We start from the raw sequence: 14182 nt of genomic DNA, 5'->3' as shown, positions 1-14182 counted from the left end.
AACGTTATAATATTCTATCATGAAAACATAAAATCAAGTTATGAGTTAAACTAACATAACAATAATTCCTCATATTATTAAACAAATTAACTTCTACTTCTACAGAGAATTTTATTCATATTATTATGTATTATCATACATTACGTTGTGGACGGAGCATAAACCATGTTTTTTTTTTATATTTTAATACATTTTGATCTTACCAGAATTCACAAATTTCACAATAAATAGATTATATCCATTCTTTAATAAGTTACTTAATATTTAATTAATTATTGTTTTCGCATATTTTTTTATCATTAATTAAGTACAGATTATATAATTTTATTATCATAAGAACATTAACAAAAAAAAAGATCAACTTTAAAGTATTAATAATTCATAAAGAGTCTATTAAGTACCACACAGCTTACTCACGGGTTTTAATCTAATTAATATCATCAATACGTAAAAATATTTCCTACATTATTTACTTAATTATAATGAACATAGTATCTTTATAACTGGGAACTAATTTGAATTTCAAAAAGCTTACTTTTATAAAATTCATATGCTTTAAAAAATGAAGAATTTATTAAGTACCTAGGTATTTTATTAAATAAAAAGTAATAAGAGATGAGTGTGATGGAACAACCTCTCCAACAGGTAATTGGTCGTGGGATGTAGAATATTTTTAAAGTATTGATTATCCAAGCCCATGATCTTCAAAAAATCCCTGAGGAGTTTCTTCCTAAAACATAAAAAACAATGAAGAAAAATTAGAAGCTAATAATGAATGATATAAAAGAATATAATTAAATTCTTGTTACGTCGATATGAAAAGGGATTCAATAAATTTGATGCTGCATTTTAATTTTGTTAATAGCGTTAACAAAAATATATGTATAAACTAAAAAAACACGTACCTAATTCGTAAATAAAATCTTCTGGCAGCTTCAAATGATGATCAAAATCCCTTTCATATGACTCATTAATCAGTTATATTAATTGAAATAATTACAACACTTAATAAATACAAAAAAGTGCAAAAAAGTGTTTGGATACAAGCTTAAAAAATAGTTAGTATTAAAAGAATAACTAGAATATTTTCCTATATGTTTTATTTATTAAAGTTATATGATTTTTATTGCCATCAATATATTAAATCCTATAACTATAGCCACATGGTTGGTAATTGATCGCTTTTATCACAATATACATATTAGTCTATCGTTCAATCTTAATTAACTAGTTTTAGTGGCAAAATATACTTATATATTTCTATCATTTCTTAAACATAAAGTTTATACAAAAATATGACGATTTTTATACGCAGACAATGCAATTAAAATGCAAAAAATGCACATATTTTGGCAGGTAGTTTGTATTCTAATGGAATTTCAGTTTTTGTTTTTTTTTTTTCAAATTTTAATACGAAATAAGTTGAGATGGGCGATGGCATCGTCAGGCAGATGATTTGGTTGGCAAGTTGGTGATCTCGATGTTCAGTTTGGTGATGTAGGAGGGACACACAACAGTAGATGCGCTTACAAAAGCCCTATTTCCCGTAGAGCACCTTCAACAGCTTCATCCTTCCACAAACAAAATAAACACTAACTAGTTTTCTCTACGTGCTCGTTCCATTTAAAACAAAAACAATTCTTTCTCGCTACATTTAACTCACAGTCATAATTATTATTGCAGATCAAACGCGACATAATTTAAAGCCTTGCCATACTGTGGCAAATGACGCATCTAAATTCCAGGAAGCTTATCAACTATAATTAACGATTCGTAATTGCTATCTAATCAAAGAAAATTCCATTCTCATATATACATCATTTATAGAACATAAAAATGAAAATAATTATTATACAACTAAAGACATTTTACATCAATTTTCAAGCTTGAAAATAACAAACAAAAATTTATTTAAGACTGAAAAAAAAACGTACATGTACATAAAAATGATTTTATTTTAATACTAAATAAATAGAGCAGCATTTTTTTTCATTTAAATAAATAATTCTAAGCTTTTTTTTTTTTCATTTGTACATTATGTATTGAATAGTATTATTTGATAATCGATTTGGATTTGATTTTCTTGTATCAACCGGTTACTACAACTAAGATTTATATTTTTGTTCATAATACTCCGACTAGATGACTACATTCTAACTGATGATAATCATTGGATAGAAATTTTATAAACATTGCAATTAGAACTATTATAATTATAAATAAATAAGGACTAAAATAAATCTATGGCGATGAAGGCAAAAACCATTGTACTAACGGTAAAAGTAAAAGCTCATTATTGTGAGATATTTTTGTTATCATCGGTAATACTAAGTGTCTAAAATCGTTTTTTTTTCTTCAATATATTAAATCTTGTAAAAACTGATTCTTAATAGATACTTGATATTATTTGTTTGCATGCTGCTCTATAGAGTATAATTGAACTTATACTGATTAAATAATAACTAATTATAAGAAATAATAGTTTTTATGATCAATATATAAATAATATAAAAACCAATCAAAATTGACAACACAATTTCTTTCAAACTTTTTCGGTATAATGGTTGTGTAGAGGAGTAAAAGTTTAAATATTTACTTATTAATTTCTCACTATTGAAAGATTGTTAAAAACATGAATAATATAGTTTGGCAAGCTTCTACTTGAGTTATACTACTTACTGCAATGATCACAGTGATACATAATTCATGCATACATATACTTCATGCATACAACGTAACAACACATATAAAAAGTGACTGTAACCACACAATAGCAATACATCAAGGTTCATTTAAAGTTAATATATGTATATAAATATGATAAATGATAATTATTCAATTTACTAATATCTATTCTCTTAATATTGCAAATCTGTTATTATTCATAATATAGGATTAATTCAAATATTTAATCGTAAATGTTTCAAAAAATATACTCCAATTTAAAAGCTGAGTAGTTTGAAAAATTTTATGACACAAAATTAAAAATAAAATATTTTGAATTAATCCAATGTATAAATTATTCTCTTTAATAATAAATTAAGAGATCTCTACGGCATAATAAAATATCTCTTTGTTAAAATAGTTAAAAAAAGTTTTTCTTAAATAAATTAATTAATTGTACTCCATTTCAATTGAAAATTAAATTGCAACTATAAAGTAATAATTAATAAATTGTATAAATAATTATTATTGCATTTCTATTCCTTCTATGATTTTTTTCTGATTATTTTGATATTAATCATTATGCTATTAATTATTATCATTATTATAGCAGTTATCAACCCATTTGATTTTTGGTTCAGAAATCCATTATGCATATTATTTTGTGTTGCAAGACAAACTTCATGTTAAAGAAATTATAGTTCTAAAGGTACATTGCCATAACTAACCTCCTGCAGTAAATCCTGTGCTGCGATGGCCTTTAAAACATTTTTCTTACTTGTTTCTTGTATTTCTCCACCAACTAGAAGCTCATCCAGTATAAAGTACGCCTTTTCAAAGTTAAATATAATATCCAGCTCGCAAACCTGTTTATGAAAATAGTATCATTATTTGATTTAGCTAGAGAATTTATTTTATACTAATATAATAATTGAAAATATAATTCTACTCACACTTCCAAAGTATTTGTCTAATAATTCTACATATCTATGAATAATTTCCAACGTTAGTAGCTCATTATCATTTTGTTCTATGGCACAACAGAAATATAAACTAGCATATCTGAAAAAAACATTACATAAAAAACACTAATCCTTCAACATAACTAAGAAATATTGTTGAAAATAGTCATAACAATACCTTTTGTAGACAACTTTCACATCTTTCCACTCAAGAAAACTCGACATTTTAGGCTTTCTAGCAAGGATAGTTGTGATCAATTCCCTCGTGATTTTTTTCTTCAATTTATCTGGGTGTGCTACATACCATTTTTGTAGCCGTAATTTTCCTTGACGGCTGAACAATAACATGAATTGCATCTGGAAGTAATAATATACATGCAATCATTTTTCTGTATTATTTAATAAATGAGCAAATATATTTTGTAGTAGTTACCATCTTTGGAGGATTGTATTTGACACACAAAAATACTAATTTAATATTAACTATCTAATCTTTAAATTACCACCGTCCACGCCATCAGAAACCATCAAATCACTAAATATGTAAACATAAAGATAGCAAATGCAATAAAAATTTTTGACTCAATCAGTGAATATTCATAAATCTATTTTATCAATCCAGAGTTAGTAGAATAGAATTCTGTAATATCTGCTGCATTATTGATTAATAGTTCAGAAAGGAAACATACGCAACAGCGCCATTTCCGTGAGAATGGTTTTTTAAATGGCATTGAAAGTATTCATTTTTCTCATTTTCAATCAATAAGTGAAATAATAATATTTTTGTTAAATAATATTAATTAAAATTTTCAAATTAATCAACAGATCAAAAAAATATTGTTAAAATATAAAAAATGAGTCCAATTGCATATCTAACAAGAAAAGAGTCCATTTCTTGTGCTCATCGCCTCCACAGGTAGTTGCAAAGAAAAATAAAGATTTTATTCAATACTTGTTCTGAATAATTCCATAATTTAATAAAAATATTTTTAGTCCACATTTGACTGATGAAGAAAATCAATCTATTTATGGAAAATGCAATAACTTATGGGGACATGGCCACAATTACACTGGTAATATCTTGATATATTTTAGAAATTTTTTTTATAAACATTATAAATGTTATTTTTACAGTTGAAGTAACAGTACGAGGACCAGTTAATCCAACTACAGGAATGGTTATGAATATTACTGACCTCAAATGTTACATGAAAAAGGTATTGATGGAACAATTAGACCATAAAAATCTTGACCAAGATGTTCCATACTTTAAAACAACTGTTAGTACAACTGAAAATTTAGCTATTTACATTTTCGATGAGTTAAAAACACTAATGCCTGATCCTAGTTTACTTTATGAGGTCAAAGTTTTTGAAACTGATAAAAATACTGTTTCATATCGTGGAAATGATAGTATTTTTCTTCGTTCAACATAATGAATGGTAATCTAGGAGATATAAAAGAGAAAAATTAATTTTTAACATGATTTTAAAATATTTTTTTAAATAAAGAAGTTTAAGAATTCTTATTATTTAAAACATTTGAGCGGAAGCATTGATAATACATGGTGGTGTAAATTTCACAAACTTGATAGTATTTTTTATATTGATATATGTGGAAGAAATTGTGATAAGAATTCCTATTATAACAACAAAATAACCGAACCAGTTCATCAATTGTTCAAAAAATAAATTAAATCTGTTTACTTCCACTTTAATCAATGATTGTGTAGTTTTTGTCTTATATAATTTCTCTGGTTGTGTAGCATCTATGAATGAAGTCGTTGCTTCTGCATTTTGTTCAATTATAAGCTTATTATCATTATAATTATTGTCGTCACTCTTTTCTTCGTTGTCTTCATTTTCAGAAAGGAGGTCTGAAGATTCGTTATCATCATTATCATTATTATTATAATAAACATAACAAAAACGTTGTCGATCTTTGTTGTACTCTGGAATACCGTAGTAAATAGACTGTGAATGTGCTCTAGGGTCAGAAACCAAATCTTCACCATAACGTCGTTCAGTAGCAGAAAATATTTCAGGTGTTGCTATTCGATTGCTTATTGTTTCTTTCAGACGTTTAGCTCGAGCATACATAATTGGAGGTAGAATAAAAACAAGTGGTCCAGTGAGAGTTCCACCAATCAAAGCCATTACAATATCAAAACGTGGTACAGATTCACCTATTGCTACTCCTAAAAATACTACTGCTGATCTCATTGCACAACGTTTCCACCCAAATGCTAAAATAACATATAATACTTAAAATATAAAATAATAACTTTTAACGCAAAATTAAAATACTACAAACTTCTTCGAACGTGGAGTTGATCTTCAAGATGTAAAAAAAGAGCAGCATGTCCTATTACGCTCGAAAAAATGAGCTGCAAAGCAGAAAAAAGTATTGCAGCTCGACTTGGAAGTCCAGGAGGTGATATTTGAAGGATATTAGCAGTTACACTTCCTTGATATTTCCACGCTGATAATCCTGCTGTTACTCCGAATAATAAACCACTAACTGTGAAAATAAATAAAGTTATTAAAAAATCTTATAAATTAACTTTGTTAAAATTTAACTTACATAAAAACGATAAAACAACAGCTTTATTTATGTCGTTGGGTCGTTTCATGTCTACTTGAATAGTCATTAAAGTTGGATGGACATCAAATTGAAATGCTAACATGCCATATCCTGATATAAATTTGTCCCACGTTGGTGCTGTGGGTACAGGAATAGTTTCAAGAGTTCTATCATCCGTAATTATTCCCCACCATATTAATATTGATGTAGTTATAACTGCTAATGTAGAGCATGTTGCTAAAGATCTATAATAAATATTTTCACTTAATTTACTCTAGTTAGCATTATTCATCCATTTAATAACTAATTTAACAAACTTCATATCTCGAGGGCTTCCTAGCCACATTAACGGACACAATAGCACTCCAACAACAAGCAACCAATAGCAAAAAGACAAATCAAATTGATTATTGGAAACTTTCAATCCGAACAGTTGGAGATTTTGAGATGCTATAAATATAATTTTATTTTATGTTTTATTTACTTGAAATAAAGTAAATGCAGAATATAAAAGTTTTTTCAAGTTCTTAAGAACTTACCAACTAAAAGATTTGGAATTCCACAACCAAAAACAGTTAAATCTAAAAGAAATGTCACTAATGTTCGCATTTTTCTTCCTAAAGTTAATTCTGTAACGGCTGCTAAAGGATATCTAGTGCAATAATTAATTTCAATATATAGTGATTCACTAATTTATTAAATAATTAAAATTTTTATTCTTTTCTAATATAAACAAATTTACCGATTTTTTCTTGCTATTTGAGGATCTAAATAAGTGGCGATAATCCATGATTTTCCTAATAATGATGCTGTATAAATTTGAAGAAAAATGACAACCATCACTAGAGGAATACCCAAGAGTCCTAAAAATATTTCATTAGAAATTTCTGGATTATAAAAGTTGTATCAATTTGAAATGTTTACCACACTGAATAATTGCATGAGGTAGTGCAATGATAGGAAACACTCCAAAAATATCTATGATGCACAAAGTCGCAAACAATACAGTAAGTCCCGAATTCACTTGATTTTTTAGCAAAAAAGTCCTTTCAGTAATCATGTTTAGAGTTGCCAATATGTGAAACTTTGTTCCTGTTAAATATCTAACTGCGACGAACCGGTTCTTCTTGCGGCATGAAACATGATATGATTAAGTACAAGTGAATGATTCCTCATGGCGGGAGAGTATGAGAAGACCTACAAGACAGACACACTTCATTTTCTAATTTAAAAATTAATGGTAAACATATTTTCTAGTAGTCAAAATAAGAATCAATGACACTAGATAAGATAATTGATGAAATAATTATTCGTTAACATATTTAAGTCTTATAATCATTGATCTTTATTTACAAAAAATATATGCCAATAGAATATTACATCTAAGCCATTATTCCAAACTTGTAAAGATAATTATTAAACTTTACTGATGTCACAAGATTAATCACAAATATAGTTCATTCATTATATCGTAATTTATGTAGTCGATATACGACAATAATGCTATTTTGAAACTCGATTTTTCAACAATCGAGTTGTAGATGTAGAATATTAAACAAAAATAAAACAAACAGGTATCTGACGAGAAATAATAATTAAATTGAATAAGAAGAATTATAAGTGTAAAATAATCACGAAATATGTTTTTTTTGTAATAGAATCGATGGTTTTCTTTTTAATCATCTGTTTCATATGCAGGTGATGCTGGAGAATATGTCGGACTTGTTGGTGAATAACCGGGCACAGGCGGTGAATATGTTGGGCTTGTTGGAGAGTAGCTTGGGCTTGTTGGTGTATAAGTTGGACTTGTTGGTGAATACTTTGTGCTTGAAGGCGAGTATTGTGGACTTGATGGTGAATAAGTAGGACTGGTAGGTGAATAATTAGGACTACTAGGTGAATATCTGGTACTTCCACCAGCTGTATGCTGAGGAGAACTTGGAGAATAACTTGGACTTGTTGGAGAGTAAGTAGGGCTTGTAGGTGAGTATGTAGGACTCGTAGGAGTATATTGAGGAGAAGTTCCAGCAAATGATGGTGATGTAGGAGAGTAACTTGGGCTTGTGGGTGAATATTTGGGACTGCTTGGAGAATAACTCGGACTTGCTGGAGAATATTGTGGTGAACTTGGTGAATAGCTAGGACTTGTTGGTGAATAAGATCGAGACTGAGGTGTGTAATTAGGAGAGCTTGGTGAATAACTTGGACTCGTTGGAGAGTAACTGGGACCAGCTGGAGAATACCCTGGACTGGTTGGAGAATAACTTGGACTGGTTGGAGAATATCCAGGGCTCGTTGGAGAGTAGCTAGGACTCGTAGGTGAATAACTGTGACTTGTAGGAGAGTAACTAGGACTCGTTGGTGAATAGCTCGGACTTGTTGGTGAATAACTTGGACTTGTTGGAGAATAGCTAGGACTCGTAGGGGAGTAGTTCGGGCTAGTAGGAGAATAACTCGGACTCGTTGGTGAATAACTCGGACTGGCTGGAGAATATCCAGGACTGGTTGGAGAATAGCTTGGGCTTGTAGGGGAGTAATTAGGACTAGTAGGAGAATAAGTGGGACTTGTCGGAGAATAATTGGGACTCGATGGCGTCATACTCGGCGATGTTGGTAAATATGCAGGTGATGTAGGCGAATAACTTGGTGAAGCTCCACCAACTGGAGACATTGGATAAGGGCTCATACTTGGTCCCGGACTTCCTGGGCTTCCTGGTTGTGGAGAGTAAGCTGAGTATGCAGGAGATAGTCCTGAAGCATCTGAAGCTCCTGATGGTGAGAAACAGGCACCTCCAGGAGTCATACCACTTCCCATAGCTACAAAAATAAATTATATTAATTTTAAATGATATTTAAAACAAAAGATAATGGTTTTTTGAGTTATTAAATTTATAATACTTACTTGGAGACATGCTAGAAACTCCATAACCTGGTGTTGACCCCATCCAAGGAGTCATCTGAGGACTCATACTGGGTGATCCAGCACTTCCAAAGAACATTCCAGCTCCTGCCATAACTCCTACACCAACAGCCATCGGTATTTCAATTCCTGCTTTACACTTTTCTGCGTCGAGCAGCAAATCGAAACATCCTGTTCCAATTCTTGGTAATTGACCCATGATAATATTCTCAGATACTCCTCTCATTGGATCTACTTCAGCATGTGAAGCAGCATCAAGTAACACGTCAACAGTTTCTTCGAATGAACACCTCATAAGTGCTCCAGTGTCTTGTCTATTGATACCATGACGCGTGATAGCCATTAAATGACCTTTAGCTGTCATCACATCACAAAGTAAAGCTAAGTGACGATAATTTACATAAAGACCGTAGAATTGTAACACAGCATTCATTTCTTTTTCTACTGATTTACGTACAGCTTCTATTCCAAGTACTTGGAAAATTTCACAAATATCGTTACTGAATGTTCTTATAGGATCAACGTCTCGTTCACTCAAAACCTTCATTAAACTTGTACCATCAGTTTCAAGCAACCATTCGGCAATGGCCTTAAATTCGCCAGTCTCCGTGACAATGATTCGCTTCTTCGCGTCAGTTTGTGGTAAATGCATGTAAACTTTTCCTATCGCTTCAATACCTTGCAAAGTCATGTCACTAAGCATATTTGCTTCAATACAACGAAGGAACATATCGTCTTCCATTTTATCAACAGAATCCTGCTCGACATCTGTGTATTTGTTGTCATCACTATTCATAATTCTGATACGTAAAACCAGTTTTTCTGCGTTATCATCATTGAAAATACAGTTCAAATCATCACCAAAGCCAGCATTGATCTTCTCTGCAATTTGTTCCATAGTCAACTTTTTATCAGTCATCCTTTTACGATCTAATTCAATACGGAGTAACCAAGGAGATATTTTAGTTGGATCAAAGTCCGGCATTTCGTAGTAAACATTAACGAATTCTTGATCTTCAGCAATCACAGTATTCTGAGGATCTGGATCATAATAAATAGCAGTATTAGCAGTAACTTTCCTCAAAGTAGTATGTTCTAATCGACAGAGAACATTTTTAGCTTTTTCAGCATCTCTAGCAGCTGCTCCTGTTAAGAAGACAGTTAGTGAAGGAGCTTTTGGTTTTTTACTGATGTTAATAATTTCTTTCAATCTTGGTACACCAAGAGTTACGTTCTTTGATGATACTCCAGCAAAATGGAAAGTATTCAATGTCATCTGAGTAGCGGGTTCTCCAAGAGACTGAGCAGCCAATGCTCCTACCATTTCACCTGGAGATACTTGTGCTTGTTGGAATCTTGTTTCAATTTCTCCAATTAACCATTCAAAAGCCTCGGTAGATAATCTGAATTCTTCTGATACACACTTTGTACATAAAGTTGATCGAACCAGACAACGGAATAATAAAGTAGCATTTTCATTAGCTTGTTTACTCAATCTATCTTCTCCAGCTACAATTATACATTTATCTAACAAATCTTTTACTCCTTGAATTACTCTCATCGGACTTAAATCTGTTGGAGCTCTCTTGTTGATGTGGAAAATCTTTTGGACATTCCAGATCATTCTTTGTAAATTGCAAGGAAGTACTACTTTAGATTCTCCGCTGGGGAAAATTTCTCTGAGAACATGACGATCTCTATTTAATTGTTCCCATTCTCGCTCAAGCTCTGAAATAACTTCACCAGAGCCCATCATTTCTCTAACAATTTCTTCCGTGAAAATACGTCGTAGGTATCTTTCATTAGTTGGATCGAATTTAAATTTCTTTTCGAATGCTTTATGACTTAATTTAATTGTTGGAAGATTCTGGAATTCTACTGTTTCTCCACATAAACCATCTTCTCCATAACGTAACTGAATCAATTGACCAACTGAATTTCTGACAGTTCCATCATAGTGAACCATTACAGACTCCATAGCCTTTATTAACCGACGTTGGATATATCCAGTTTCAGCTGTCTTTACAGCAGTATCAATAAGACCTTCACGACCTCCCATAGCGTGAAAATAAAATTCAGAGGGAGTCAGACCAGCAAGATATGAATTTTCTACAAATCCTCTAGACTCCGGACCATAATCGTCTTTGATGAAATGTGGTAATGTTCGTTTTCGGAAGCCGAAAGGAATACGTTTACCTTCAACGTTTTGCTGTCCTACACAAGCAATAACTTGAGATATGTTAATATTTGATCCTTTAGATCCAGAAACCACCATAGCTTTGAGATTATTGTATTCAGTCAAAGATTTCTTAGCAGATCCTCCAGTTTTGTCACGAGCATCATTGAGAATTCTGTTGACTTGATTTTCAAAAGTTTGCCTCAATGTATTACCAGGAGTTGGTTCCAACTCCATGTTGTGTGCTTTCTGAATTACTTCTATGACATCTTCTTTGGCTTTTTTGATCGCTTTTTGGATTTCTAGATAAGTTGCAGGATCAGCAATAGTATCTCCAATACCAATGGAGTGACCTTCTAATAACAACCAATTATTAATCACAGTCTGAATATTTCCATAGAATTTTCCACACACTTCATGGCCTAATTCTAACATACAGATATGTAACAATGATCCAGCTGAAGTTCCTAAAGTCTTTTTACATAAGATTCCCATTACTAACTCTCCATGTTCGACCATTACTTTTGTATCTCCTGGTGAAATCCATTTATAAGGCCCATCATCTTCATCGTCAGGATGAGTAGAATGAGTTCTAATCATATTTACATTGCCTGGAATGATTAGAGAAAAGATTTGTTTACCAGTCCAAAGAGGTTTTGGTTTTAAAATACACGGTTGAGGCATTTTTCCATCCCAACTTGGTAAGAACATAAGAATATTCATCATTTGTTCTTTTTCTATAAAAACATCTCGTTTCGTCATCTTCCTTACTGCTGTTAGAGTATCCTGTACAATACCCATAACAGGTTTGTTCGCCTGAGGAGTAATAATTTGTCGAGGAGTTACATGAATATTTTCAACTTCAGCTCGAGTTTCCATCGATTGAGGAACATGAAGATTCATTTCATCTCCATCAAAATCAGCATTGTATGGTGACGTACAACTTAAATTCATACGAAACGTACTCCAAGGTAAAACTTTTACTCTGTGGCCCATCATACTCATTTTGTGTAATGTAGGTTGTCGATTGAAAATAACAAGATCTCCATCCCTAATATGTCTTTCTACCCTGTATCCACATTGCAAATGTAAATCTGATGGTTTAGGATGAAATCTTAAATCAATACGTTCTCCATTGTCTCTTACAATATATTTTGCACCAGGATACTGTGAATTTCCTCTTCTTACAAGCTCCTGCATTTTATCAATATTGAAAGGAGTAACAATTTCTGGGAATGTTAAGTTTTGAGCAATACTTCTAGGCACTCCAACTTGGTCTATTCGAAGATTTGGATCTGGAGTAATAACAGTTCGAGCTGAAAAGTCAACACGTTTACCCATGAGATTACCTCGAATTCTTCCTTCTTTTCCTTTCAATCTGGCTTTGATTGCTTTTAATGGTTTTCCAGATTTCTGCATTGCTTTAGGAACTCCAGGGATATCATTGTCGACTAGAGTAGCTACATGATACTGTAATATCTTGATATTTTCAGATATCACATGTGTAGCAGCACCGTTTTGCTCGTTCCTGAGTAGTTCATTATTTACTTTAATGATGTCTGATAATTTATGAGTTAAATCATCTTGATTTTTTGCAGACCCATACATTATAACTGCTGGTCTTACTGATAATGGCGGTACTGGTAAAACAGTAATAATCATCCAATCAGGTCTAGCAAATTTTGGATCCATTCCTAAGATGAATGATTCCTCATCTGTAATATGTTTGAGAATTTCCCAGGCACGTTCTGCTGTCAAAACCATTTTCTTATCTTGAGAATCTTCATTAATATGCTTCCATTCTGCCCTGATTTCTAAACCAGATTTTCGAAGACTTGGTTGATACCTTCCACATCCTCCATGTCCTGGTTTTCGATCTGCAGCAGGTATTTCTGTTCCATCTTTATTGATATCCATTTCATCTCCACCTTCACATATTTTTTTACTTTTACATAAATCATAAACAAATGTCAATCTTTTACGAGGTTGACCTTTTGTTTTTATAACGATTTCTTTTAATTTTGGATTATGTGGACTGACAAGTAATTTGGAACAGTAAAAGCAAACACATCGCAAAATTTTAATCGTTTTAGTGAAGAATCCCACGTGATATACTGGCTTTGCTAAATCAATGTGTCCAAAATGTCCAGCACACTCTACCATGTTGCCTGCACATGTTTGACAACGTGAATTCCTATCACCGACTCCTTGTCTGGGATCCATGAGACCTCCCACCTTTGGTCGGCCTCCTTCCATTGTTTCTGGAAATCGTATCCCTCCATCAGTAAGTGACATACGACGCTGAAAAAAAAATTTTCCTTATGATAAAGCTCGTAATTTTATTAAAGAGAGATATAACAATTAACATTTCATTTAAAACCCTAACTGACAAATTTCACAGTCCAAAAACACTCGTTGCGTCATATTATTCAATAATTAAAAATAAAATTAATTAAAAAATATCATAAAATTATTGATAACATATTAAAGAATTATTGAATTATCAAATATATTCAATTAAAATTTTTCATATTATTTTCGTTAGAAACACACACTTAGTCACTACATAATCACAACGATGGCGAGAAAGCGGGAACGTTCACAAAACGATACATTGATTTTCGGGTAATATTTACAGAATTATTCAATAAAAAATATCACAAATTATTTAACAGAGACGGGGAATAATTACTTACTATTTCATCCGGTGAAAGAATACCGAATTGCACCCTTTTAACGAGCCTCAAAGGGGCCTTCGAGTCGGACGTGGCCATTTTGATGAACAACGAAGGCTTCTGTGGCCTTCTGCGTCGCGACTCGGTCTAACCGACCGCCGCGGCGGCCGCCACCAGCCGCACGGACGATAGTATGCGTGAG

The 14182-nt window shown here is 31.9% G+C and overlaps 4 protein-coding genes across 5 annotated transcripts; 1 reads left to right on the top strand and 3 right to left on the bottom strand.

The window, feature by feature from the left end:
* Positions 1-94: 94 nt before the first annotated feature.
* On the bottom strand, positions 95-4180 carry AP-1sigma (AP-1 complex subunit sigma-2). 2 transcript variants are annotated; one of them, XR_004690133.1, is made up of 6 exons: positions 4060-4180; positions 3805-3983; positions 3618-3726; positions 3393-3530; positions 906-1571; positions 95-730 (listed from the first exon to the last, which is right to left on the bottom strand). XR_004690133.1 is itself a non-coding variant. In XM_035080127.1 (5 exons), exons 1-5 carry the CDS (start codon positions 4060-4062, stop codon positions 686-688), a joined length of 474 nt encoding a protein of 157 aa, XP_034936018.1. In that variant the 5' UTR covers positions 4063-4180; the 3' UTR covers positions 95-685. The 2 variants fall into 2 exon arrangements, 1 of the variants encoding a protein (XP_034936018.1); XM_035080127.1 differs by lacking the exon at positions 906-1571.
* A 159-nt stretch (positions 4181-4339) lies between these two features.
* purple (6-pyruvoyl tetrahydrobiopterin synthase purple) lies at positions 4340-5305 on the top strand. The gene is made up of 3 exons (XM_035080131.1): positions 4340-4542; positions 4620-4699; positions 4761-5305. Exons 1-3 carry the CDS (start codon positions 4481-4483, stop codon positions 5060-5062), a joined length of 444 nt encoding a protein of 147 aa, XP_034936022.1. The 5' UTR covers positions 4340-4480; the 3' UTR covers positions 5063-5305.
* On the bottom strand, positions 5159-7435 carry mah (mahogany). Its single transcript, XM_035080132.1, has 8 exons — positions 7134-7435; positions 6952-7072; positions 6749-6861; positions 6527-6659; positions 6210-6454; positions 5940-6146; positions 5587-5871; positions 5159-5502 (listed from the first exon to the last, which is right to left on the bottom strand). The coding sequence occupies exons 1-8, from the start codon at positions 7267-7269 to the stop codon at positions 5159-5161; spliced, it is 1584 nt and encodes a 527-aa protein (XP_034936023.1). The 5' UTR covers positions 7270-7435.
* A 148-nt stretch (positions 7436-7583) lies between these two features.
* On the bottom strand, positions 7584-14152 carry RpII215 (RNA polymerase II subunit RpII215). The gene is made up of 3 exons (XM_035080130.1): positions 14002-14152; positions 9112-13606; positions 7584-9026 (listed from the first exon to the last, which is right to left on the bottom strand). Exons 1-3 carry the CDS (start codon positions 14077-14079, stop codon positions 7885-7887), a joined length of 5715 nt encoding a protein of 1904 aa, XP_034936021.1. The 5' UTR covers positions 14080-14152; the 3' UTR covers positions 7584-7884.
* Positions 14153-14182: the final 30 nt, after the last annotated feature.

This window comes from Chelonus insularis, unplaced genomic scaffold (genome assembly GCF_013357705.1).
Source record: "Chelonus insularis isolate UGA/USDA-ARS -01 unplaced genomic scaffold, ASM1335770v1 contig_269_pilon, whole genome shotgun sequence".
Taxonomy (NCBI): domain Eukaryota; kingdom Metazoa; phylum Arthropoda; class Insecta; order Hymenoptera; family Braconidae; genus Chelonus; species Chelonus insularis.
Note: the sequence above shows the minus strand (reverse complement) of the source record. Positions and strands in the feature narration are given on the sequence as shown.